Genomic DNA, 24,140 nt, shown 5'->3' with positions numbered 1-24,140 from the left:
GAGCTCAGTCCAATTAGATGACACTAGAACTCAATGATTGGCTGCAGTGCTGGTGACGTGGTTTAAACGCTGCAGACAATAACAGACACCAGGAGCAATTGTGGAAACCAGGGAAGCGTGAGTTAAGCTCAATATGTTTGTTTTTAAACTGTCAGACTGTAGCATTCATGTGAGAAATGAGATTGCTGGGGGGGACACAACATTCATGGAGGTGACAGACTGGTAGGTCATAGCCAGAAGTGTTGGTATCCTTGAACTTGTTCCAGAAAATGAAGTATTTCCTCTGGAAAATTATTGCAATCAGACATGTTTTGTTATACACATTTATTTTCCTTGTGTATTGGAACAGCACAGAAAAAGACTGAACATAATTTCACACAAAACCCCAAAAAAGGCCGGACAAAATTGTTGGCATCTTTCCAAAAATGTGGGTAAACACTTGTTTCAAGCATGTGATACTCATTCCAACTCACCTGTGGCAAGTAACAGATGTGGGCAATAAAAAAAAACACCTGAAGCCAGATAAATAGAGAAGTTGAGTCAATCTTTACATTGTGTGTCTGTGTGTGCCACACCAAGCATGGAGAACAGAAAGAGGAGAAAAGAACTGTCTGAGGACTTGAGAACTAAAATTGTTGACAAATATCAACAATCTCAAGGTTACAAGTCCATTTCCAGAGATCTTGATGTTTACTTGTCCACGGTGAGTAACATAATCAAGAGTTTACAACCCATGGCACTGTAACTAATATCAGTGGATCTGTATGGCAGACAAAAGTAATGAAAGGTTGCAACACAGAATAGTCCGGATGGTGGATAAGCAGCCCCAATCACATTCAAAGAAATTCAAGCTGTCCTGTAGGCTCAGGGTGCATCAGTGTCAGCGCGATCTATCCATCCACATTTGAATGAAATTAAAAGCTATGACAGGAGACCCAGGAGGACCCCACTGCTGACACGAGACATAAAAATCTAGATTGCAGTTTGCCAATGTACATGAGTAAGCCAAAATCCTTCTGGGAAAGCATCTTGTGGACAGATGAGACCCAGATTTTTCAAAAAGCACATCATTCTACTGTTTACAAAAATGGAATGAGGCCTACAAAGAAAAGAACACAGTACCTACAGTCAAATATGGTGGAGGTAAAAATATGTTTTGGGGTTGTTTTGCTTCCTCTGGCCCTGGATGCCTCAACTGTTTGCAAGGCATCATGAAAGCTGAAGATTACCAATGGATTTTAGGTAGCAATGTAGTGCCTAGTGTCAGAAAGCTGGGTTTGCATCCTATGTCATGGCTCTTCCAGTAGGACAATGATGGGTCGCCCTCCCAGGGCTGTGGGGTACTCGGTACCGGGCCGGTGTCAGTGGGATGTGTCACAGCAGCGGTGACCCGGTCCGTGGCCCTGGGCGCCCAAGTAATGGGAGAATGTAGTTAATGGAATGTAACAGTTTGTGACGCCACCTGTGGTGTTTGGCAAGCAAGAAGTTAAGCCAACGCTGCATGCAGATCCTCCGGTGCTGGTGGTGTGTTGCAGCATAGATGGTGTAGCTCCCCACAGGTGAAGCTGTAACCCCAGGGCAGTGTAATTGCAATAGATGAGGATAGGCGCAGGCGGTGTGAGGAATGCTGGTACCCAGATGTAGCGGTGCTGACGGTGTTAGCGCACAAATGAATGGAAGACACCAGGGCTTGTAGTTCCAAAGCTTTACTCACAGTCCGTGGTACACACTGGTGCCTGCCTCCGTGCCGTGTCCTCCAGGGCAGAGACTCAATCAACCTCCAGGGCAAGTCAGGATTCTCCTCTCCATCACTCCGCCAACATGTACCTTTCCTGAACGACTCCTCTATTGCGCCTTAAGGTGTGAAGAACTCCAGTACCGTAGTACTCTGGAGTTCCTCCTGTCAGATGTTCCTAACAACTCTACTCGTATGGCAGACAGCTGTAGCCTCTCTCGGGGACTCCCTTCTCCGGAGTCCTGGCTCTCTATTCAGTTGCTGTTGTGCCCCAAGTTTTAGATGGGAGTAGTGCATTTACAGCCAACTACTCCACCGGTGTCTGCTGCAGAACCATAAGTGTCCAAACAACCTCGGGTACCGGGCCCGGCCTTGCGCTGAGAACCTATAGGCAGGGTTCCTCTTACAACCCACGTCTCCTCTCTGTTCTCCTACTCCTTCTTTCTGCACTGTTCTCTCTCTTATGGAAGCTTAGGTTGCAGTTCTACATCTTTCTCCTTCTGTTCCTTTCCCGTGCCAGCTGGCTCAGATCACTGAGGCAGCTGCAGCACTCCTCCTCGGACCCGTCCTCAGACTCTCCTGACTGACTGTCCTTCTCTCGCCTGACCTCCCGTCAGACCGACCTCCAGACTGATCTCAGACTGAACTCAGACTGAACCGTAATTCTAAACCTTCCCAACCTTTTATATGGATCTCAACTCCACCCACCTTCCAGCACATCCAGTGTTCCATGCAGGGAACCACCAGAGGTGCTCTGCTACTCTCTAAGCACTGAGCCGCAATGTGGTTGTGCAGAACTACCCTGTTGTGTGGGGTGCGAGTGTTGGAGTGTGGAAAGGAGCCCACAACTTACCTAGGTGGTGGGGCACTACACCTTAGGAGAAGGTGCAGTACCTTTGTGGCGACTGAGCCTCAGGGGCGCCACAATGACCCCAAAGATACTTCAAGAAGCACCCAGAAATAGATGGATATGTGGCACCCCAGGAGTTCGGTTGCCACAATGGTCTTGCCTCCCTCCAGGGGGAGTGATGTCATGCCTGGAAGCAAAGAAGGAATTCCCTTACCAGGTAGTTCCAGCAAACAACACAGTTCCTGCTCCAGACCAGCAGGGGGAGCTCTAAACCCGACTTCAGGGGAGCTGCTCTCTCTGGTCAGGAGGAGGAAGTTAGTGGAGAGAGTTAGAGCCTGAACAAGATTGAGAGGGGACGTGTGGAGAAGAGCTGGGGATAGGAGCTCCATCTGAGCTGACCAGGAATTGGAGCCCGAGGCTGTGTGGGTACTAAAGCCCTGGCAGCAGAATCCGTAGGGCAGAAGACCGCAGATCCTGTGTCCCCTACTGATACTCGATGACACAGCACCACGTGTGAGCCAGAGATGCCAGACAGGAGCGACCCCCGAAGCAGGCTCCAACTGCCTGTCATGTGAGTGGAGTTCTACCTAAGCATCAGACAGAAAGAGGGACTTGAATAGAGTTTACAGCAGCAAGTACCTCAGAGAATAGCGCTAGAAAGGAGGCCTCACATCCCACCTGACTAGGGAAATTCCCAAATTGCTTCCAGGCTGACCGGCTCCAGAACCATCTGTAACCTGAGCCCCAGACTGTGCCTGCACTGTTCAGTGAAAGGTAAAGGAAACTGCACCCTGCTGTGTCTTCTTAATCATTCCTGCATCACCTGCCCAGCACCACACTCACCACCAACAACACCTTTATCATCCTAACTGCCCTTGGACACAGCTCTACCTATGGAGAGCTTAATCATCTTTGCTGCCGTGTCACCGTCCCAGAGGATCTGCATAGCAGCGTCGATCCCCTGACTGAATACCAGAGGTGGCGTCACGAACACTTTATTACAAACTCTGTTATCCCTTTTTCACTATCCCTTTTATTAGACACCCAGGTCCACAGACCAGGTCACTGCTGCTGTGACACTTCCCCTTTAAGAAGCTGCCCGGTACCGAGTATCCTCACTGCCCTGGCGGGCGATCCAGATACAAAGTGTTGGAGAGTTCTGAAGTGAACAGCAATGAGTCTGGCTCTAAATCCCATTGAACTCCTGTGGAGAGATCTTTACATTGCTGTTGGGAGAAGGCGCCGTCACATATGAGAGACCGGGAGCAGTCTAAGAAGAGTCGTCCAAAATTCCAGATGAGAGGTGTAAGAAGCTTGTGGATGGCTATAGGAAGCTACTGATTGCAGTTATATATTTCAAATATTAAGCTGAGGGTGCCAACTATTTGGTCCTGCCCATTTCTGTTTTTTGTGTGAAATAATCTTCAATTTTCCTTTTTTCTGTTTTTTTTGTGTTCTTCTAATACACACAAAGGAAATAACCATGTGTATAACAAAACGTGTAATGGCAATAATGTTCTGGGAGAAATACTTCATTTTCTGAATCAATTTCAAGGGTGCCAACACCTTCAGCTATGACTATAAGTTTGCACTAAAGGCAGGGGCGCACCTATAATGAGGCCATTTGAGCCTGTTGCCTCAGGAGGCAGGCAGCTGCTGTGCACAGGGGGCGGAATTATGCGGTCTGCTAGCAGCACCTACAATTTAGCGTGCAGAGACTTGTAATTGATGAGGTCACAGGAGGGGAGGAGTCAGGGCCCCTTGATCATGTGACACTCTGACTCCTCCTCTCTTGTGACCTCTTCACAGGTCCTGTGCGCACAGCCCTTGGTGTATGCAAGATTCTGCTGTGCTGGTCATCATTGTGCTGGATGAGGGAAGCTTGTGTGTGGGGTCAGGGGGCTTTACAGGGTGTGCGAGGTGTCCGGAGCAGAGCCATGTGTGTACAAGGTGTACGGAGCAGAGCCGCGCGAGTACGGAGCAGAGCCGCGCATGTGCGAGGTGTACGGAGCAGAGCTGCATGTGTGCAAGGTGTACGGAGCAGAGCCATGTGTGTACAAGATGTACAGAGCGGAGCCACGCGTATGCGATGGACGGAGCGGAGCCGTGCGTGTAAGAGGTGTACGGAGCAGAGCCGTGCATGTGTGAGGTGTACGGAGCAGAGCCGCGCATGTGTGAGGTGTACGGAGCAGAGCCGCTCGTGTACGAGGTGTACGGAGCAGAGTCGCATGTGTATGGGGTGTACGGAGCGGAGCTGCGTGTGTACGGGTTGTACGGAGTTGAGCTGTGTGTGTATGGGGCATACAAAATGGAGCCCTGTGTGTATAAAGTGTACAGAGCTGAGCCGTGTGTGTACGGAGTGGAGCAGAGCCATGTGTGTACGGAGCGGAGCTGCATGTGTATGGAGTGGAGCTGTGCCACGCGTGTGCGAGGTGTACGGAGCAAAGCCGCATGTGTGCAAGGTTTACGGAGTGGAGCCATGTGTGCACAAGGTGTACAGAGCGTGGCCACGTGTGTAAAAGGTGTACAGAGCAGAGCCGCATGTGTATGAGGATTACGGAGTGGAGCCATTTTGTGTACCGAGTGGAGGCGTGTGTGTGTGAGGTGTACAGAGCGGAGCCGCGTGTGTACGAGATGTATGGAGCGGGGCAGCGTGTGTACGAGGTCTACGGAGTGGTGCAGCGTGTATATGGGGTGTACGGAGCGGAGCCACGTGTGTACGGAGCGGAGCTGTGTGTGTATGGAGTGGAGCCGCGTGTGTGCGAGATGTACGTAGCTGAGCCGCATGTGTATGAGGTTTACGGAGTGGAGCCATGTGTGTACTGAGTGGAGCTCTGTGTGTGTAAGGTGTACAGAGCGGAGCCGTGTGTGTACGAGGCATAAAAAGCGGAACCGTGTGTGTATGAGGTGTGTGGAGCCATACGTGTACAAGGTGTATGGTGGGTAGCAATCATACCTCCCAGCGGGACAGTCCCGATTTTGAGAGAGAGTCTGCCCCACTGCCTCGGCCGGGAGCTTACTTTTCCGGCGGACACAGGAGTACACAGCGGAGCCCCGAGGAGCACTTTAAAATTCGCACGTGACGTTCCACTAGAAGTGACGTGCTAGAAGCTGACTGGAAATGAGATAATTTCGGGAGGAGATTGTGATGGAACCATGGAAGCATTTCAGGGAATGCTTCAGATCCATCACCGTGTCCTCCGGCAGCACGGACAGTGGGATCGCCTTGGACTCGGGGATGCCGGCCATGTGAGCGGATCATGATATGTCCTGCATCGGGAGGCTCAGGTAGGCACTACAATGGGAGCCGGGCTGCTATAGTATCTTTATAGAATCTTTCTTTCTCTCTCTGCTTCTTTCTCTCTCACTGTTCTTTCTTTCTCTCTCTAATCTTAATTTTTAACTTTCTCTCTCTCTCTCTCTGTTCTTTCTTTCCTCCTTTCCTTTTCTTTCTTTCCTCTCTTTCTTTCTCTTTCTTTCTCTCTCTGTTCTTTCTTTCTCTCTCTATTTTCTTTTTTCTCTCTCTCTCTGTTCTTTCTTTCTTTTCCTCAGTACCAGTCAGTGTGCCCACAGTACCAGTAGAATAAGAGGGGTAGGAAAGTAGGTGGCACTGGTCACATTGAGCCTCTCATACTTTTTACTGGTGTATAATCATATGCCCTCAGCACCCCCATAAAGTGGGCCAGCCCCAGACAACAGAGTACAAACAAATCACTATTACTATCAGTCCAAGTGCACAATTATATACGTTAAGTTAATGATGTCTCTGTGCCAAGCAGTGCAGAGGATCAGAATACACTGAGACCAGAGCAGCGGGCTATGGGGAGAAGAATTATATGGGGCCCATTATACTGTATGAAGTAATATATGGGGCCCATTATACTGTATGAAGTAATATATGGGGCCCAATATACTGTATGAAGTAATATATGGGGCCCATTATACTGTATGAATATATGGGTCCCATTATACTGTATGAAGTAATATAGGGTGCCCATTATACTGTATGAAGCAATATATGGGGCCCATTATGCTGTATGAAGTAATATATGGGGCCCAATATACTGTATGGAGTATTATATGGGCCCATAATTTTGTATGCAGTAATATATGGGGCCCATAATACTGTATGGAGCATTATGTGGGGATAGGGGATGACTTTCTGTTTGTTGTGGATCTGACCGCTGGGACCCCCATCATCCTGGGAAACATAGCTTTGAAGAGCACCATTTAAATGGAGCTGTGGTCGATCATACGCACTGTGGTACCATTCACATGTAGCTCTTCAAATAACTCCTTTAAGAGATTGATTAGATGACAAAGTATAGCAAAAATTCACTGATCGGGGTGATGAGTGCTATAGTTTGTGGTCTGGTGGGATTTGTGTGGCAGGGATGCATTTTTGTCCCAGTCCGGCCCTGTGCCAGGCCTACCATTGCCATCAATGATCCTTGTTCTGGATACTTCTGTGTTGTTCTTTTATGTGCGTGTGATGGCGCTGACATACTTGAGTTTGGACACTTTTTTTTCTATTTATCTAAATCAAAATATCCACTATTGTACTCAGTTTTACAGGATAGACATAAAAATCTACTTTGTGTGTGTGTGGGGGGGGAGGGTGTCATTTTGTTGTTCGCCTCAGGCAGCAGAGAGGCTAGGTTCACCCCTGACTAAAGGGATTTTTGAGTAGTGGACTACCCCTTTAAGAGAGGATGTAAGATGAAGTCATTAGGGCAGGACTAGGTTCAGACGCGTTTCGCAGCCTATGGATTTTTCGCTCTCTGATGGTAAGCGTTGAACTTGAAAATGTGGCAAAGTTTAACAGCCCGTTATTGTGCACATCATACAGAGGACACGACGGGACAAATCCTTCCTCTGTTTTATGGGAAAAGGTTGAAGTAACGAGGCGGCGAGTAGAAGCCATTCTCAATCACTTTATTGTAAGAAAAGACAGAAAAGAAGGTTTTCATTGTAGAAGAATCTGCGGCCGGACGGGAGAAATTGTTGTTTTGCTTTTTCTTTTTTTTTTTTTTTAGAAATATTGTCTTTTTGGACTAAGACGCCGACATGTAATAGGATGCGGGATCGTGTCACATCCGTCAGGCGTAAGAGCCTTTGTCTTCCTGCTGGCTGCCGCCAGTCACCGCAGAACGCAATCCAATGTCTGTGCTGTTCCTGCTGGAGCCGTCCTGCAAGCCTGCAAGACAGAGAAACACATAAAGCCTGAAAGATTGTAAGATCGTAACCTCAGCTGCTGCAGAACCTCATAATGCACACCTCAGCTGCTGCAGAACCTCATAATGCACACCTCTGCTGCTGAAGAACCTCATAATGCACACCTCAGCTGCTGCATAACCTCATAATGCACACCTCAGCTGCTGAAGAACCTCATAATGCACACCTCAGCTGCTGAAGAACCTCATAATGGACACCTCTGCTGCTGCATAACCTCATAATACACACCTCAGCTGCTGAAGAACCTCATAATGCACACCTCAGCTGCTGAAGAACCTCATAATACACACCTCAGCTGCTGAAGAACCTCATAAAGCACACCTCAGCTGCTGCATAACCTCATAATGCACACCTCTGCTGCTGAAGGAACCTCATAATACACACCTCAGCTGCTGAAGGAACCTCATAATGCACACCTCTGCTGCTGCATAACCTCATAATACACACCTCAGCTGCTGAAGAACCTCATAATACACACCTCAGCTGCTGCAGAACCTCATAAGACACACCTCAGCTGCTGCAGAACCTCATAATACACCTCAGCTGCTGCAGAGCCTCATAAGACACACCTCAGCTGCTGCAGAACCTTATAGACCTCAGCTGCTGCAGAACCTCATAATACACACCTCAGCTGCTGCAGAGCCTCATAATACACACCTCAGCTGCTGAAGAACCTCATAATACACACCTCAGCTGCTGCACAACCTCATAATACACACCTCAGGCTAGTTTCACACTTGCTTTTTTTTGCAGCGCGTTTTTCCCGCAAAAAAACGCATTAAAAAAACGCATACAAATGCATACAAACGCTGCATTTTTTTCAAGCATTTTTGTGCGCATGCAGGAAAAAAACGCAGCGTTTTTGCGCGTTTGTATGCGTTTTTAGCGCGTTTTTACCGCGTTTGCGTTTTTTTCCAACATTTTTAGGTGGCCCCTCACACTACCCAAACCATGACTTTACTAACCCTAAACCTGACCCTAACCCTAACCCTGACCCTAACCCTAACCCTGACCCTAACCCTTAACCAAATCATACTTAACCCTAACCCAAACCCTAAACCCTAACTAACCCTAACCCTAACCCTGACCCTAACCCTAACCCTAACCCTGACCCTAACCCTGACCCTAACCCTAACCCTAACCCTGACCCTAACCCTTAACAAAACCATACTTAACCCTAACCCTGACCCTAACCCTGACCCTAACCCTTAACCAAACCATACTTAACCCTAATCCTGACCCTAACCCTGACCCTAACCCTAACCCTGACCCTAACCCTTAACAAAACCATACTTAACCCTAATCCTGACCCTAACCCTGACCCTAATCCTTAACAAAACCATACTTAACCCTAATCCTGACCCTAACCCTGACCCTAACCCTAACCCTGACCCTAACCCTGACCCTAACCCTTAACAAAACCATACTTAACCCTAATCCTGACCCTAACCCTGACCCTAATCCTTAACAAAACCATACTTAACCCTAATCCTGACCCTAACCCTGACCCTAACCCTAACCCTGACCCTAACCCTGACCCTAACCCTTAACAAAACCATACTTAACCCTAATCCTGACCCTAACCCTGACCCTAATCCTTAACAAAACCATACTTAACCCTAATCCTGACCCTAACCCTGACCCTAACCCTAACCCTGACCCTAACCCTGACCCTAACCCTTAACAAAACCATACTTAACCCTAATCCTGACCCTAACCATGACCCTAATCCTTAACAAAACCATACTTAACCCTAACCCTGACCCTAACCCTAACCCTGACCCTGACCATAACCCTAACCCTAAACCCCCTTAACTAACCCTAACTCTAACCCAAACCCCTAAATTCCATGGTTTAAAAAAAAAAACGCATATGCAAAAAAACGCATACATGAGCATGCCAGTGCGCACATATGCGCATCCATAGGCTATAATGGCCATTTTTAGCGCAAAACGTGCGCATATGTGCGCATGCGCTTTTTTGCAGGGCCAAAAAATGCAACATGCTGCGTCTGGAAAATCCCAACGCACACCCCAAAAAAACGCAGCGCATGAAAATCGCATACATGCGCTGACCAGTGCGCAGGTATGCGCACCCATGTTAAATATAGGGGAAAAAACGCATGCGCAGGTGTGCGTTTTTTTCCAGCGCTAAAAAACGCAAATGTGAAACCAGCCTCAGCTGCTGCAGAACCTCATAATACACACCTCAGCTGCTGCACAACCTCATAATAGACCTCAGCTGCTGCAGAACCTCATAATACACACCTCAGCGGCTGCAGAACCTCATAATAGACCTCAGCTGTTGCAGAAACTAATAAGACACACCACAGCTGCTGCAGAACCTCATACTATACGCCTCAGTTTCCACAAAAGAGGTTCTGCAGCAGCTGAGGTGATCTCGGCGTCTTGTGCTATTACTCGGTCACTGTGGTGTAATATGCTTATAATGTACGGTGGGGGAGGGGATGCTGTGCCGCACGTTCTCGGGGCGCCCTCGCTCTCTCTCTCGTCTTGTAGCCCACTTTGACTTCCCTGACACCTGCACTCCTGACATTTCGTCTACCCTGACACCTGCGGGGCCGTTTGATCCGTCACTCACTTGCAGATGATTTCAGGGCCGGGATGAGCTGATTCCAGAATGAACATTGGGCTTTTTTCAGCCCTTGCTGATTTGGTAAGAGCTCGGTTAATTCCTTATATCTGTCTCCCCCGCCGTGCGCTCGGTGCGCCGGCCATGATGGTAGAGCCACATTCCTCCTCCTTGTAAAATTGTAAGAAAAGTTTGGGTTTCTGGGAAGAAAGAGAAAAAAAAATCAACAAATATAAATGTCACAATTTATCCTAAACATTCCGAAAGAAGAAGTAACAATCATGGGTAATGTTACATAACGGGGTCTTAGAGGAAGTCCCATGTAAGGCTCCTGGTATACATTCATCACAGGATCCTTCATACTTCTCAGGGTCATGTTCGGTAATCATCGCTGACGGTGGCCGGTGGGGACTCCTCGGTCTGGCGGTAGTCGCCTAAGGGAGTCACCTGTCCACTAAACTCTTCTGTGCGCTTTGTAATCAGGGGTTTTTTCAATAACAACTTATTATTAACCACACGCTAACCCAGACCACCAGGAGCTTTACTAATAACCATTCTCTACTCTAGCCCACCAGGGACATTAGCACTAACCACTCACTATCCTAGCCCACCAGTGGCATTAGGACTAATCTTTCTCTACCCTAGCCCATCTGTGGCATTAGTACTAACCATTCACTACCCTAGTTCATCAGGGGCAATAGTACTAACCACTTAATACCCTAGTCCACCAGGGGCATTAGTGCTAACCATTCACTACCCTAGCCCAGCAGGGTCATTAGTACTAACCACTCACTACCCTAGCCCATCAGGGGCATTAGTACTAACCACTCACTACCCTAGTCCACCAGGGGCATTAGCACTAACCACTCACTACTGTAGTTTACCAGGGGCTTTACTACTAACCATTCATTACCCTAGCCCATAAGGGGCTATACTACTACCCACTCACTTCACTAGACCACCAGGGGCTACACTACTAACTACTCACTACCCTATCCCACCAAGGGTTGTAGTACTAACCTCTTACTGACCTAAATCACAAGTGACTTTACTAATAACCCCTGGGCCATACTACCAAGAGCTTAATTAAAAATCACTCACTGCTCTAGACCACCAGGGGCTTTAGTAATAACCCCTCACTACCATAGACAAGCATTGTTTTACCAAATGCGCCTTTCACTGCTCTAGACCAGCAGGAGCTTTACTAAAAACCACTTACTGCCCTAGAAAGCCATGCAATAAATTATGTCACTGCCTTAGACCACCACAGGCTTTACAATTACTGTTTTCACTGCCCAAGACCACCAAATGTCTTACAAGCAGTGTCGGACTGGGGTGCCAAGGGCCCACCAGTAACATTGACTTTGAGGGGCCCACTTTTCACCTGCATACAAATATTACACTCCCCTTCATTCACAATTGTGCCTATATCGCTAAATAATAATAAGCTGGGTAGTTTAGTTAATGAATGATGAGATGATGCTTTTTTCTGTACGGAGTAAATCAAGTGAATTATGCCAAGTACTGTCCATACAGTGGGGATGGGGGTCCAGATCTGCACAGGGGCCCACCGGGGGATTCCTCTGTGACCCTGTGGGCCAGTCCGAGCCTGCTTACAAATAACCCCTTTACTAGCCTCGACACTTTGCTTCCCCCTTCATTATGTAGGCATAGTGTCTGGACACTGAATGGCCTTATTGTGTGGCCACTTTATGGTGTTTTTTTTTAATATGTAGTAGTAGAAAGAATTTTGGGGAAAAAGAGAGCATGAATATTTTGACTCGAGAATGAATAGAACGGTCTGAAACATTTGCACAGGGTCGGCCTTCTATATATATATGTGTGTTACATGTATACTGCATAGGCACTGCGTGTACTATAGAGGGTGTAGATGTGCGGTGCAGGGTACAATGTGTGAAGGTACTGTATGTGGGGGTCCTATAAAGTGCATGTGTGCTGTGGGGCCTGTGTACATGTGTGATGGGTGATGTATGTGTCCTGTGTAAGTCCTCTATCTGTTCTCTCCGGACACAATGCATCATTTGCATTTTTTAAAGTTGCTTTTTCCGTTTCTCTTGTAGGACTCATCGCCATTTTTTGCACTATGGCACTTACCCCGTTCTGACAAAGTTGGTCAAGTATTGCATAACCTGGAAGGAAAGCTTCTGTTCTTCTATGGAAAACGGACTTCTGTAGTTTGGGTGAAAGGGAATCCCAAAAGCCAACGTGATGTCATGAGGCAGATGCAGGCTGGAGCTGAGGGATAAAGGCAACCACTAGTGACAAGGGGATGATACGGAGACTCACCCTTAGGCCCCATTCACGACTTTCGTGTACGAGTGCTGTCCATGTTTTCCCCAGATTGTACCTGCGATGGTCTATGGGGCCATTCACATGGCCGTGATTTTCATCTGAGTGTTGGAACCAAATCAGCAAAGCAAGTTTATGGGTCTGGAAAAATACTGGATGACACTGTGAAGACATCCACGGACCGTGGGGGTTTTCTGCCTCCAAGGTTTTTTTCCCCCATATTTCTATCAGCGGAGAATCCCCTATAAAGAGGAACTGTAGGAGGAAGCCGACCCTGCCATACAGAAGCAGAGGCCTCCTCCACTGTATGTGCATGCAAGCAGCACGGACTGTGAATGGTCCTCGTATATTATGGTATCTGGAATATACAGTAGGGTGCAACATCGTAATTACTAAAGTCAGCTCCATATGATCATAATGTCAGACAGAAAAACTGGTCTTAGTTTGTAGCTAATGAATCCAGCTCTGTAGACCTGCAGTGTCACAGATAAAAGAAGTTGTGATAATATGGAGTTATTAAAGCCAGTCCTATACTTGTATACTCATAGTGTCACCAATAGGAAAACTTCTATACATAGCTTGTACTGTAACTCCTAAAACCAGATTCAGATTTGCATAATGTCACAGAAAACATGAAATCAGCTCCTGGATCCACAATGTCACAGATGGAAAACTTGTCTTAGTTTGTAACTAATGAAACCAGCTCTGTAGAGCTACAGTGTCTTAGCTTGTAATTACTAAAGTCAGCTCCATATACTCATAATGTCACAGACAGAAAAATGTGTCTTAGGCTGGTTTCAGACTAGCGCATTTTACATGCAGCGCACGGTGCCGCTAAGCCCCGCCCCCTGCCCGCCCCATCCGGTTATTTCCTCCTACTATCTCACACGGCTGCATGCGATCTGCGCACCCTATCTTTAGGATGGGGTGCGCTAGTAGGATTTTTGCGTGCGCTGCGCACTTTTGAAGGTGCACCGGTGTGCGTCGAACGCACCATGTTGCATTTTGGTGCGCTCGGCGCACCTTCAAAAGTGCGCCGCGCACACAAAAATCCTACTAGCGCACCCTATCCTAAAGATAGGGTGCGCAGATCGCATGCAGCCGTGTGAGATAGTAGGAGGAAATAACCGGATGGGGCGGGCAGGGGGCAGGGCTTAGCGGCACCGTACGCTGCCTGTAAAGTGCGCTAGTCTGAAACCAGCCTTAGTCTGTAACTAATGAAATCAGCTCTGCAGACCTCTGTGGTGTCACAGGTGAAAGAAGTTGTCATAGCTTGTAGTTATTAAAGTCAGTTCTACATGCTCATAATGTCACAGATAAAAAAAAAAAAAACTGGCCATAGCTTATAATAACTAAAGTCAGCTTCATATACGCATAATGTCACAGAAAAACATGAAATCAACTCCTTACACCTACAATGCTGTAAGGAGATGGCGAGGACCCTTGTTTGCTCCCTCTCTCCTTCTCTGTATGTGGTCCCCCCATGCGGTGCCCTGACTGTGAGTTCTGCATTAACGTGAATTATCTTGTAAAGTTTCCTGTATGTATTAATGTAATGTGTTATGGTTATGCTGTGCTGTGTTTGTCTTGTCCCAATGTTTTACTACTGTACAATGTGATGTGTAGCTTAGGGATAGTAAGGAGTTAATCCAGGGGGCTGGGTCAGCAGCCTCCGAACGGACAGGAAGTCCATGTCTGGAGAGGAGTGCCCGGGCAGGCTTGCCCGTGGGAGGACGTGCTCCTCGGCTGGGAGCATACCGTACCCCCTGAAAAGAACAGAGCTGCCAGACTGTGTGTGTGCCACAAGAGACTTTTTGTTCCTGGGAGCCGACTTGGAGCCATTGCCTTCGCTGCTGCAGCCGTTGGTGTGAATAGGGACAGTTCAAGAATTGCTACCTTTCTTCTCTACCACACCTTTATTAAACAAGTTGCCACCATTGGGCCCTAAAGAGTGTGACGTGTGGTGCATCCGTTCCAGCACGGAGAGCAGAGCAGCCATATATCTGAGGTAACACACTGTGACACAGGGCTGGGACTAGAACTGTCTATTCATGTGCAAGGGGCCGGGGTGTTGACTGACTGTGCCTTAGTGGACTCGCCCACGACTACCACCCCGTGCCACCTTGTTACAATGTCACAGACCAAGTGTCATACGTGGAAAAAGTTTTCATAGTCCGTATAAAAAAGAAACAACATGGCTGAAACACCTGAAACATTCATAGCTCGACCAATCTTCCAAAATCTCAAAAGAATCCTAACAAGGTTTTGGAATGTGGGAAGAAACAAGAGAACTTGGAGAAAGCCACAAACAATGGTAGAAGATAGAAATAGACGACCCATCACAGAAAGTGTTCCCAAAGATGTTACCGCTCAGCTACTTTCATCATTTTCTCAGTGACATTTTCCTTACACATTTTTGGACATTTTTCACTATGTAAAAATAATTGATCTTGGTCTTAAGGGTTTTTTTTCCGAATATCCCTGCTGTTCCCCCCATATATCCGTAAGAATTTTTTTAATTAAATACTATGTAAATGCAGAACAAAAGGAGCCTCGTTACATGGACCCCTTCCTTCCTACTTTTTTTACCCCCAATGTTCCCAGCAAAAGGTGAAAGGTCGAGCAATTCCATTGCTTTGAGAACCCTGATCTGCAGTACCAGGCACTGCCTATGGAAAGGAGTGGCGTTGTTTTCAATCCATTTCTCGGGAAAGGAATTGAATAGGATTCAAACTCCTCTCAAGAGAAATGATGAGTTATTTTTACACCTGGTGAAACAAAGGGAAGTAAATCAGCCATTACTCTGGTGAGTCGGATGCGGATGACTAATATTTTTGGAAGAGGAGCGGAGACGTTTGGCCGCGCGCCGGGTAGAACGTTGGCTTCATGAGAGGGTCACATGGACGCTCAGCGTCATATATCTGTCAGGGTTTATTACTCTTTGCTCTTTGAATAACATATGTGAATAATTATATCTTTTTATGATAGAGGCTGGGAAGATGTCATCAATACCATCAACTGCGATCTGCAAAGTGCGGATCTCCAGCTGTGGACTACAACTCCCAGCATGCTGTACAACCATTCACACTACTATAATTATTCCTTTAAAGATATCAATGAAAGAAAAAGATTCCATCTAATATGTAAAAAGCTCTTTTCTTTATTACAAAATTGTTAAAACAGCCCTGTACTAGGGCAAATACATGTAAAAAAAGCAGCACATTTCAACCGCAACTGCGGGCTTTGTCCCAGCAAGGATTAGGGGGGGACGCAGCCATCGGATCCCCACCAATCTGCAAATGATCACTTATCCTCTGCTATATAGTATCAACGCGCATTGTCAGCCTTCGCTCCTAAAAGCTGAACATTCTTGAAAAAACTGCTGGAATGGCCGCCTGTTATCACTAGGAACAAGAGCGCTATATTCTGCCAAAAGTAATGTACCTTGCATCCTCGATAGGCGATAATCTAAAAACATTTACATCAATGGGTGCGAAAGTCAAAGGCTCCATGCAGACATAAAGTGATTCGGCTTTACACCATTCCAGCCGACGCTCGGCATTGTGCTTGGTGATGTACGGCTGCATGCAGCTGCTCGACCATGAAGCACCCGGCGGGGGCGCAGTGTTTGTGATGATAACAGAGGAGGTCTGGACTCTGCAGCTATGGAGTCAGCAGAGCGGTGGTGACTTTTCTGCCACTTGGCCCCCCTCTCTGTAAGGTTATGGGGGTCTCCATTTCATGGTTGAGTCGCTGCAGTTCCTTTCACTTTTCAATAATATCACTCACAGGTGTTGGGGAAGTTTTAGGAGGAAGAAATGTCATGAACGGACCTGTTATACACTGGGGGGCCAGATATCATACACCAGGGGACGATGAGCCGGGTGTTAAACACCAGGGGTGAGGGGGCAGGATGTGATACACTGGGAAACAAGGGGCTGGATGTTGTAGACTGGAGGGGTGAAGAGCTGGATGTTATACATCGGAGGGGTGAGGGGCCAGATGTTATACACTGGGGGACAAGGGTCCGGATGTTATATACTAGGGGCGGGCGAGGGGTCGGATGTTATACATCGGGGGTGAGGTGCCTGATGCGATCAGATATTATACACCAGAGGCAATGGGGCTGGATGTTATACATTGGGGACAAGGGGACAAATGTTATATACTGGAGAGGTGAGGGTCCGGATGTTATACACTGGGGGGCCGGATGTTATACACTGGGGACAATGGTGCCGATTTTTGTACGCCACGGGTGAGGGGACAAGTATTATACACCGGGGAACAAGGAGCCGGATGTTATACACTGAAGGGGCGAAGAGCTGGTCTCCCCACATTCCTCCATAGCCTGTATCCCGCACTCACATGCCTACACCATAAAAGTGAAATAAAGGACTTTTGAGAAATTCTACAAACATGGAGAGTGCCGCAAAGCTTCTTTTATAGCATTAGAAGAGTTGGATAATATACATCAGGGGGTGAGGGGCCAGATGTTATACACTCTAGGGACAAGGAGCCAGATGTTTTACACTAGAGGGGTGAGAGAGCTGGATGTTATACATCGGGGGCAATGGGGATATTACACACAGGGGGCAATGGTGTCAGATGTTATACACCAGGGGTAATGAGGCTAGATGATATACAATGGGGGCAATGGGGCCAGAGGTTATACACCGGGGAGCAAGAAGCCGGATATTATACCGGGGACGAGTGGCCAGATGTTATACACTAGGGGCAATGGGGCTAGATGATATACACTGGGGGGTGAGGGGCAAGATGTTATACACTGGGGGTGAGGGACCAGATGTTATACACAGGGGGTGAGGGACCAGATGTTATACACAGGGGGTGAGGGACCAGATGTTATACACAGGGGGTGAGGGACCAGATGTTATACACTGGGGGTGAGGGACCAGATGTTATACACTGGGGGTGAGGGACCAGATGTTATACACTGGGGGTGAGGGACCAGATGTTATACACTGGGGGTGAGGGACCAGATGTTATACACTGGGGGTGAGGGACCAGATGTTATACATCGGGGGGCCAGGAGCTGGAAGTTATACATTGGGGGCGAGGGGCCGGAAGTTATACAACCTAAAGAAAAGTCGTCAGTGAAGAGCGGAGGGACCATCACTAAATTAGATAAATAGGTAGACACATAGATATATGTAGATGCTCTTACCTGCCCTGGGAGAAGGTCTCTGGGACATAGTACATGTACACACCGCCCTTCTCATTCTCAGACCAGTGTCTGGCCATCTGCACTACAGGACAGGAAATAAAGCGGTCTCTGGAAAATTAATAGCATCGATCATATGTTAGAATGAGACGTTTTGCCAATTTTGTTTTCTTATTTATCGCTGTATGCAAAGTCAGGATTTATAATCTGGCACCTAGAAAATGATATTAGATTAAAAAACAGATGGATAACAGATAGATAGATAGATGATGATAGATTTCTCCCTTGTACAGTAAGTGGTATTATTTGTTCACTATGTGGTGGTAATATATGGTCTGGTCATGGTGTGGTGGTATTTCTCCCTTGTACAGTATGTGGCAATATTCAGTCACTATGTGGTAGTAATATGTGGTCTGGTCACGGTGTGGTGATATACCTCTCTTGTATGTGGTATTATTGGTGCTGATATAGTGGATTGTGCTGTGTATGGCAGTCATATATTCTCTCTGATATTAATTAGGAAATATATTCTTTATTTCCATTAGTGATTAAATTCTTGGAGCAAGATGCCCTTACAGGGATTATACGGTGAAAACAAGTAATCACCTCTGCACAGGACAAGTGATATTATTGATTGGTGGGAGTCAGACTGCTGAGACCGGCACCAATCGGCAGAATGTGGAGCTTTTATCCCCCATTAGACTGGAGCGGCAGGTGTTACCACTGATCCATTCATTCCTGTGAGTGCTGCTCCTGTTTTTTCTGGAAGACCCAAAGAGAATGAATGGAGCTGCGGTCAGATATCCCACCTGCCGCTCCATTTTAAAATGGGGATAGAAGTGTCCTATCAGGGATAAAACTTCCCAATTCTTCCGATCGGTGGGGTTTCCAATGGTCGGACCCAAACGATCAATAAGTCATCATCACCTATCTTGTGGAGGCCATGAATTGGTGATAACTTGTTTTAACCAAAGAAACCCTTCAATGCAAACTACCGTAATCATACATCCCAGTCATGGTGGCGCACAGTAGATGTGCAGGAGCTACCGTGTTTTATAGTCGATGCTCCACTATAACGGGGATAAAGGCTAACAGGCATCTGCATATAGCTGCAGGGTGGGCCGCTAGGGTCAAGATATGACTGACCGTGTAGCGTTCTCCAAGGCTCTGGAAAAGACTGCATATTCATCCGAGGAATGCTGAAGAGAGTAATACCACACTGCTGCCCCCTGGACTTGCGGGTTCAAGTCCTCTCCCCCTAAGGAATTCTGGAGCGCCTGGTAAAAGGCCATCTTACTCTCACCTCTTCCTTCAGCTTCTTCAAACCTCTGACAGAAGAAAAGACATTTTATATAGAGATTTTACAGCAAAAGCAATAATAACAAAAGTTCAAACGCAAATTCCAAAACATAAAACAGAGCGGCTCCGGCTCAGTGAACTCAGTCTCAGCACACCTTCCTATAACACCGGAGCAGAAAGTGTAGAGGTTCTTGTCCATTAACAGAATGTGAAGCTTCAGAGATACATCAGGATATACACAAATACATATTGTGTATTGCATAGTAGCAAAATTGCTAGAAGGGGGTCACGGTAGTTAGCGTACCTGTCATCTCAGGAGGCTTCAGAATAAGCTTCCAGGTAGTTGAAAATGTAGAAGAGCAATATACAGTGTCTTTAATATAAGGAGAGTATTATAGCAGATACATTTTTGGGCACAGAGGGCAGTATAATAATTATTGGGGGAAATATTATACATAGGGGAAGTATACATAGGGACAGTATTATAGTAGTTATATTCCTGTATATTAGGGCAATATTATAGTAGTTATATTCTTGTACATAGGGGCAGTATTATAGTAGTTATATTCTTGTACTTTGGGCAGCATTATATTAGTTATATTCTTGTACATAGGAACAGTATTATATTAGTTATATTCTTGTACATAGGAGCAGTATTATAGTAGTTATATTCTTGTACTTTGGGCAGTATTATAGTAGTTATATTCTTGTACATAGGAGCAGTATTATAGTAGTTATATTCTTGTACATAGGAGCAGTATTATAGTAGCTATATTCTTGTACATGGGGCAGTATTATAGCAGTTATATCCTTGTACATAGGAGCAGTATTATAGTAGTTATATTCTTGTACATAGGTGCAGTATTATAGTAGTTATATTCTTGTACATAGGGGCAGTATTATAGTAGTTATATTCTTGTACAGAGGGGCAGTATTATAGTAGTTATATTCTTGTGCATAGGAGCAGTATTATAGTAGTTATATTCTTGTACATAGGAGCGGTATTATAGTAGTTATATTCTTGTACATAGGAGCAGTATTTTAGTAGTTATATTATTGTACATAGGAGCAGTATTATAGCAGTTATATTCTTGTACATAGGGGCAGTATTATAGTAGTTATATTCTTGTACATAGGAGCAGTATTATAGTAGTTATATTCTTGTACATAGGGGGCAGTATTATAGTAGTTATATTCTTGTACATAGGAGCAGTATTATAGTAGATATTCTTGTACATGGGGCAGTATTATAGCAGTTATATCCTTGTACATAGGAGCAGTATTATAGTAGTTATATTCTTGTACATAGGTGCAGTATTATAGTAGTTATATTCTTGTACATAGGGGCAGTATTATAGTAGTTATATTCTTGTACAGAGGGGCAGTATTATAGTAGTTATATTCTTGTGCATAGGAGCAGTATTATAGTAGTTATATTCTTGTACATAGGGGCAGTATTATAGTAGTTATATTCTTGTACAGAGGGGCAGTATTATAGTAGTTATATTCTTGTGCATAGGAGCAGTATTATAGTAGTTATATTCTTGTACATAGGAGCGGTATTACAGTAGTTATATTCTTGTACATAGGAGCAGTATTTTAGTAGTTATATTCTTGTACATAGGAGCAGTATTATAGTAGTTATATTCTTGTACATAGGAGCGGTATTATAGTAGTTATATTCTTGTACATAGGAGCAGTATTTTAGTAGTTACAGTATATTCTTGTACATAGGGGCAGTATTATAGTAGTTATATTCTTGTACATAGGGGCAGTATTATAGTAGTTATATTCTTGTACATAGGAGCGGTATTATAGTAGTTATATTCTTGTACATAGGAGCAGTATTTTAGTAGTTACAGTATATTCTTGTACATAGGGGCAGTATTATAGTAGTTATATTCCTGTACATAGGGGCAGTATTATAGTAGTTATATTCTTGTACATAGGAGCAGTATTATAGTAGTTATATTCTTGTACATAGGGAGCAGTATTATAGTAGTTATATTCTTGTACATAGGAGCAGTATTATAGTAGTTATATTCTTGTACATAGGAGCAATATTATAGCAGTTATATTCTTGTACATAGGAGCGGTATTATAGTAGCTATATTGTTGTACAATGGATTATTATTATTGTAGTTAGATGTTGGTAGTTATAGGCAAATACCTTATACTAAGGACCATACGTTGTGAAATTCATATATTTGTGAGGATGTGGAATACCTGTCCCCGTGTCTACCCTGAAGACAACCTCCGTATGGTTATGTGTAGTGTGAACAGTGTTATGTGTTTTATGCATGTAATGTGTATGTGTATAATCCCTGTGTAATATGCTATGGTAATGTGTAGAATACCTGGGTGAAAGACTGTAACCTGTTGTGCCCTCTCCCACATGCTGTGGTTTATCTTATGACTGTGAACTGTTCAGTAATAGTTTGCCTGTTGGAAAGCACCTGGTGTCCCCTGGATTGTGTGTGGTGGTTCCTGAAGATGGAAGCCTGGAGTCAGCAGAGGCCTATGGCCCACAAGTGAGAGCGCCCCACACCTAATAGCACACCGGGAATGTGACTCGATTTTCCTATAGGGTGCCAGAGCTGCAGCTCGTCCACGACTACCTTGTTCGTGCACCTTACATATTCATGCATGATGCCTAAAGTTTATGAACTTTTGCTCAAACATATATTCCACATGCCTGTTTGAATTCCTAAGAATTATTACGAAAGCTCCTAAACCTTATAGCTGTAATAACAACTATAAGTGGTGTGTTATCAGCAGAGAACATGCACGCCTGAGGTTTGGAGCGTCTATTTTCACCCAATGTATTTATACCTTTCGTAGGAAATGATGAGGAACAGGAAGCGGGGGCCACAAGGGAGATGGTAACACTTGTTGACAAACTACAAGTCCCAAAAGACTGAAGCTTCTTATCATTACATTAAAACATAAAAATAACAGTAGAAAAAAAATTAAGATATATCTGGAATATTCTACATATTTTTTTCTTCCAATTCCTCATCAGTTTCATAAGACCTTTTTGCGGTCATTGAATGAGAAGTAGATGAAATTGTATAAAAAAAAAAATTTGTGGATCCAGGATAAAATGTCTTCTTCTAAAAGGGTCTTGCGGAAAATGACTTAATGGGGAAATAATTCTCTTAAGATTGTTTGTAAAATTATAATGACTCTTTATAATAAATTATAAATCTTTATAATCTCTGATGCATGTGATCAGTATCATAATAGGAAATATTTTACATATTATCAGCTCACATGCTGTTTTCTTGTGACTAGGACTCGTTTCTCATCTGACACTTGGCTGGAGAGAAGCTGATCAGGTTTGGCTTAAAGGGAATCTGTCACCACTTTTTTTGGACTATGAGCTGCCGGCATCGACATCAGGGGCTTATCTACAGCATTCTGTAATGCTCTAGATAAGCCCCCGATGTAACATTGGAAGAGAAGAAAAAGGAGTTATACTCTCCGGGGGGCGGTCCGTTTTTGGTCCGATGGGTGTTGCAGTCCGGCGCCTCCCATCTACGTACGATGACGTCCTCTTCTTCCCTTCCTGTCGTGGCTCCGGCGCAGGCGCACTGCTCTGCCCTGTTGAGGGAAGAGCAGAATACTGCAGTGTGAAAGGCGCCGAATCTCTCCTGACGCCTGCGCACTGCAGGACTCTGCTCTGCCCTCAACAGAACAGAGCAGCGTGCCTGCGCCGGAGCCACGACAAGAAGGGAAGACGAGGACGGCATCATATGAAGATGGGAGGCGCCGGACGGGACGGCGACACCCATCGGACCAGACCAAACGCCGGGGTGAGTATAATCTAACTCTTTTTTCTTATCAGCATTACACAATTTAAAGTGTACAAATCAACATATACTGTACACAGTTGTATATTTGCCCCCTCCCTTGTTTCCTTTTCTTTTGCATGTTTGTCACACTTAAATGTTTCAGACCACCAGACACATTTAAAGCCTAAACTTAAGAAGGCTGGGACTAGACTCTGGAAGAGGAGTCTAACATTGCTATTTTCCTTAGCATTATCCCAACTTTGTTAGTTAAGACACTGGTTAAGATACGGGAAGGTGAAGTTAACCTTCCTCAAGTTATGTCCACCATCTCGAATCCTTATATCTCTATTCAGGGGTTAGGAACAGCTAACCTAATTGCCAATTCTCTTTTAAAGAAAAGGGAAAGAAGGCCAACTCTGCAAGTTGAGTCCACAACTGCTGATCTTTATTGCTTAACATTTAGACCAAACTTACCAGAGATATAGAAAGCTTCAATGGAGTTCGCATTTCAAATTAATGCAGAAATGGTCAATTTTACAGTAAAACATTTCATGATATCATCTGGATGTCTTACCTTAATTGCCATTGATCTGCTGACCAAACCATCATGCTCAGAACTTCCAATAAGAAGGTCTATATTTTGGGTGGGCTTCTGCTGCAATAAGTCTGAAAGCGTATCCTGGAGGTAAACTCCATCCACCACTGGTCCCCATGTCTGAAATGGTCCTTGTACAGCAAGAATCTAGCAATATAATAGAAGACGCAAGAAGATGTAAGCAACGATTTATGAAGCTTTTACACCATGTCTGAACCTTAAGGACCATAAACCAAAAAGTGTCAAATTCTCATCACAGTTCATGTGGGAATATTAATGACTATCCAATCCTGAGATTTTGACTTGAAGACCAAATTGCCATATGCTGCGAAAAAAGGAGTGCTCTTCTCAGCTACATGGGCAAAACATGAAAAATTCAAAGAAATTCTTTAATTCCAACATTTAAGTTGTACTGCACATTTATAGGATACAAAAATCAGGATCCTACATACTTTATGAAGTCATTCTAGCTTTGGGGTATGCCATTTTCTGCAAATTACACCTTAAAAAAGTTGGCTTTGACCGAGTGTTTGTGTGACCACTGGGGG

General features: G+C 45.3%; 1 protein-coding gene across 1 annotated transcript in view; it reads right to left on the bottom strand.

The window, feature by feature from the left end:
- Positions 1-7,499: 7,499 nt before the first annotated feature.
- TG (thyroglobulin) overlaps positions 7,500-24,140 on the bottom strand; it is a 249,352-nt gene continuing 232,711 nt past the window's right edge. The window contains 6 exon segments of the mRNA XM_073590435.1: positions 7,500-7,782; positions 10,422-10,612; positions 12,528-12,668; positions 17,908-18,015; positions 19,051-19,232; positions 23,572-23,739. Of these exon segments, the coding sequence (XP_073446536.1) occupies positions 7,685-7,782; positions 10,422-10,612; positions 12,528-12,668; positions 17,908-18,015; positions 19,051-19,232; positions 23,572-23,739 (888 nt within the window). The 3' untranslated portion in view covers positions 7,500-7,684.

The sequence above is a fragment of the Dendrobates tinctorius genome, unplaced genomic scaffold (genome assembly GCF_039654945.1).
Source record: "Dendrobates tinctorius isolate UK_male_01 unplaced genomic scaffold, ASM3965494v1 ptg000116l, whole genome shotgun sequence".
NCBI lineage: Eukaryota > Metazoa > Chordata > Amphibia > Anura > Dendrobatidae > Dendrobates > Dendrobates tinctorius.
Note: the sequence above shows the minus strand (reverse complement) of the source record. Positions and strands in the feature narration are given on the sequence as shown.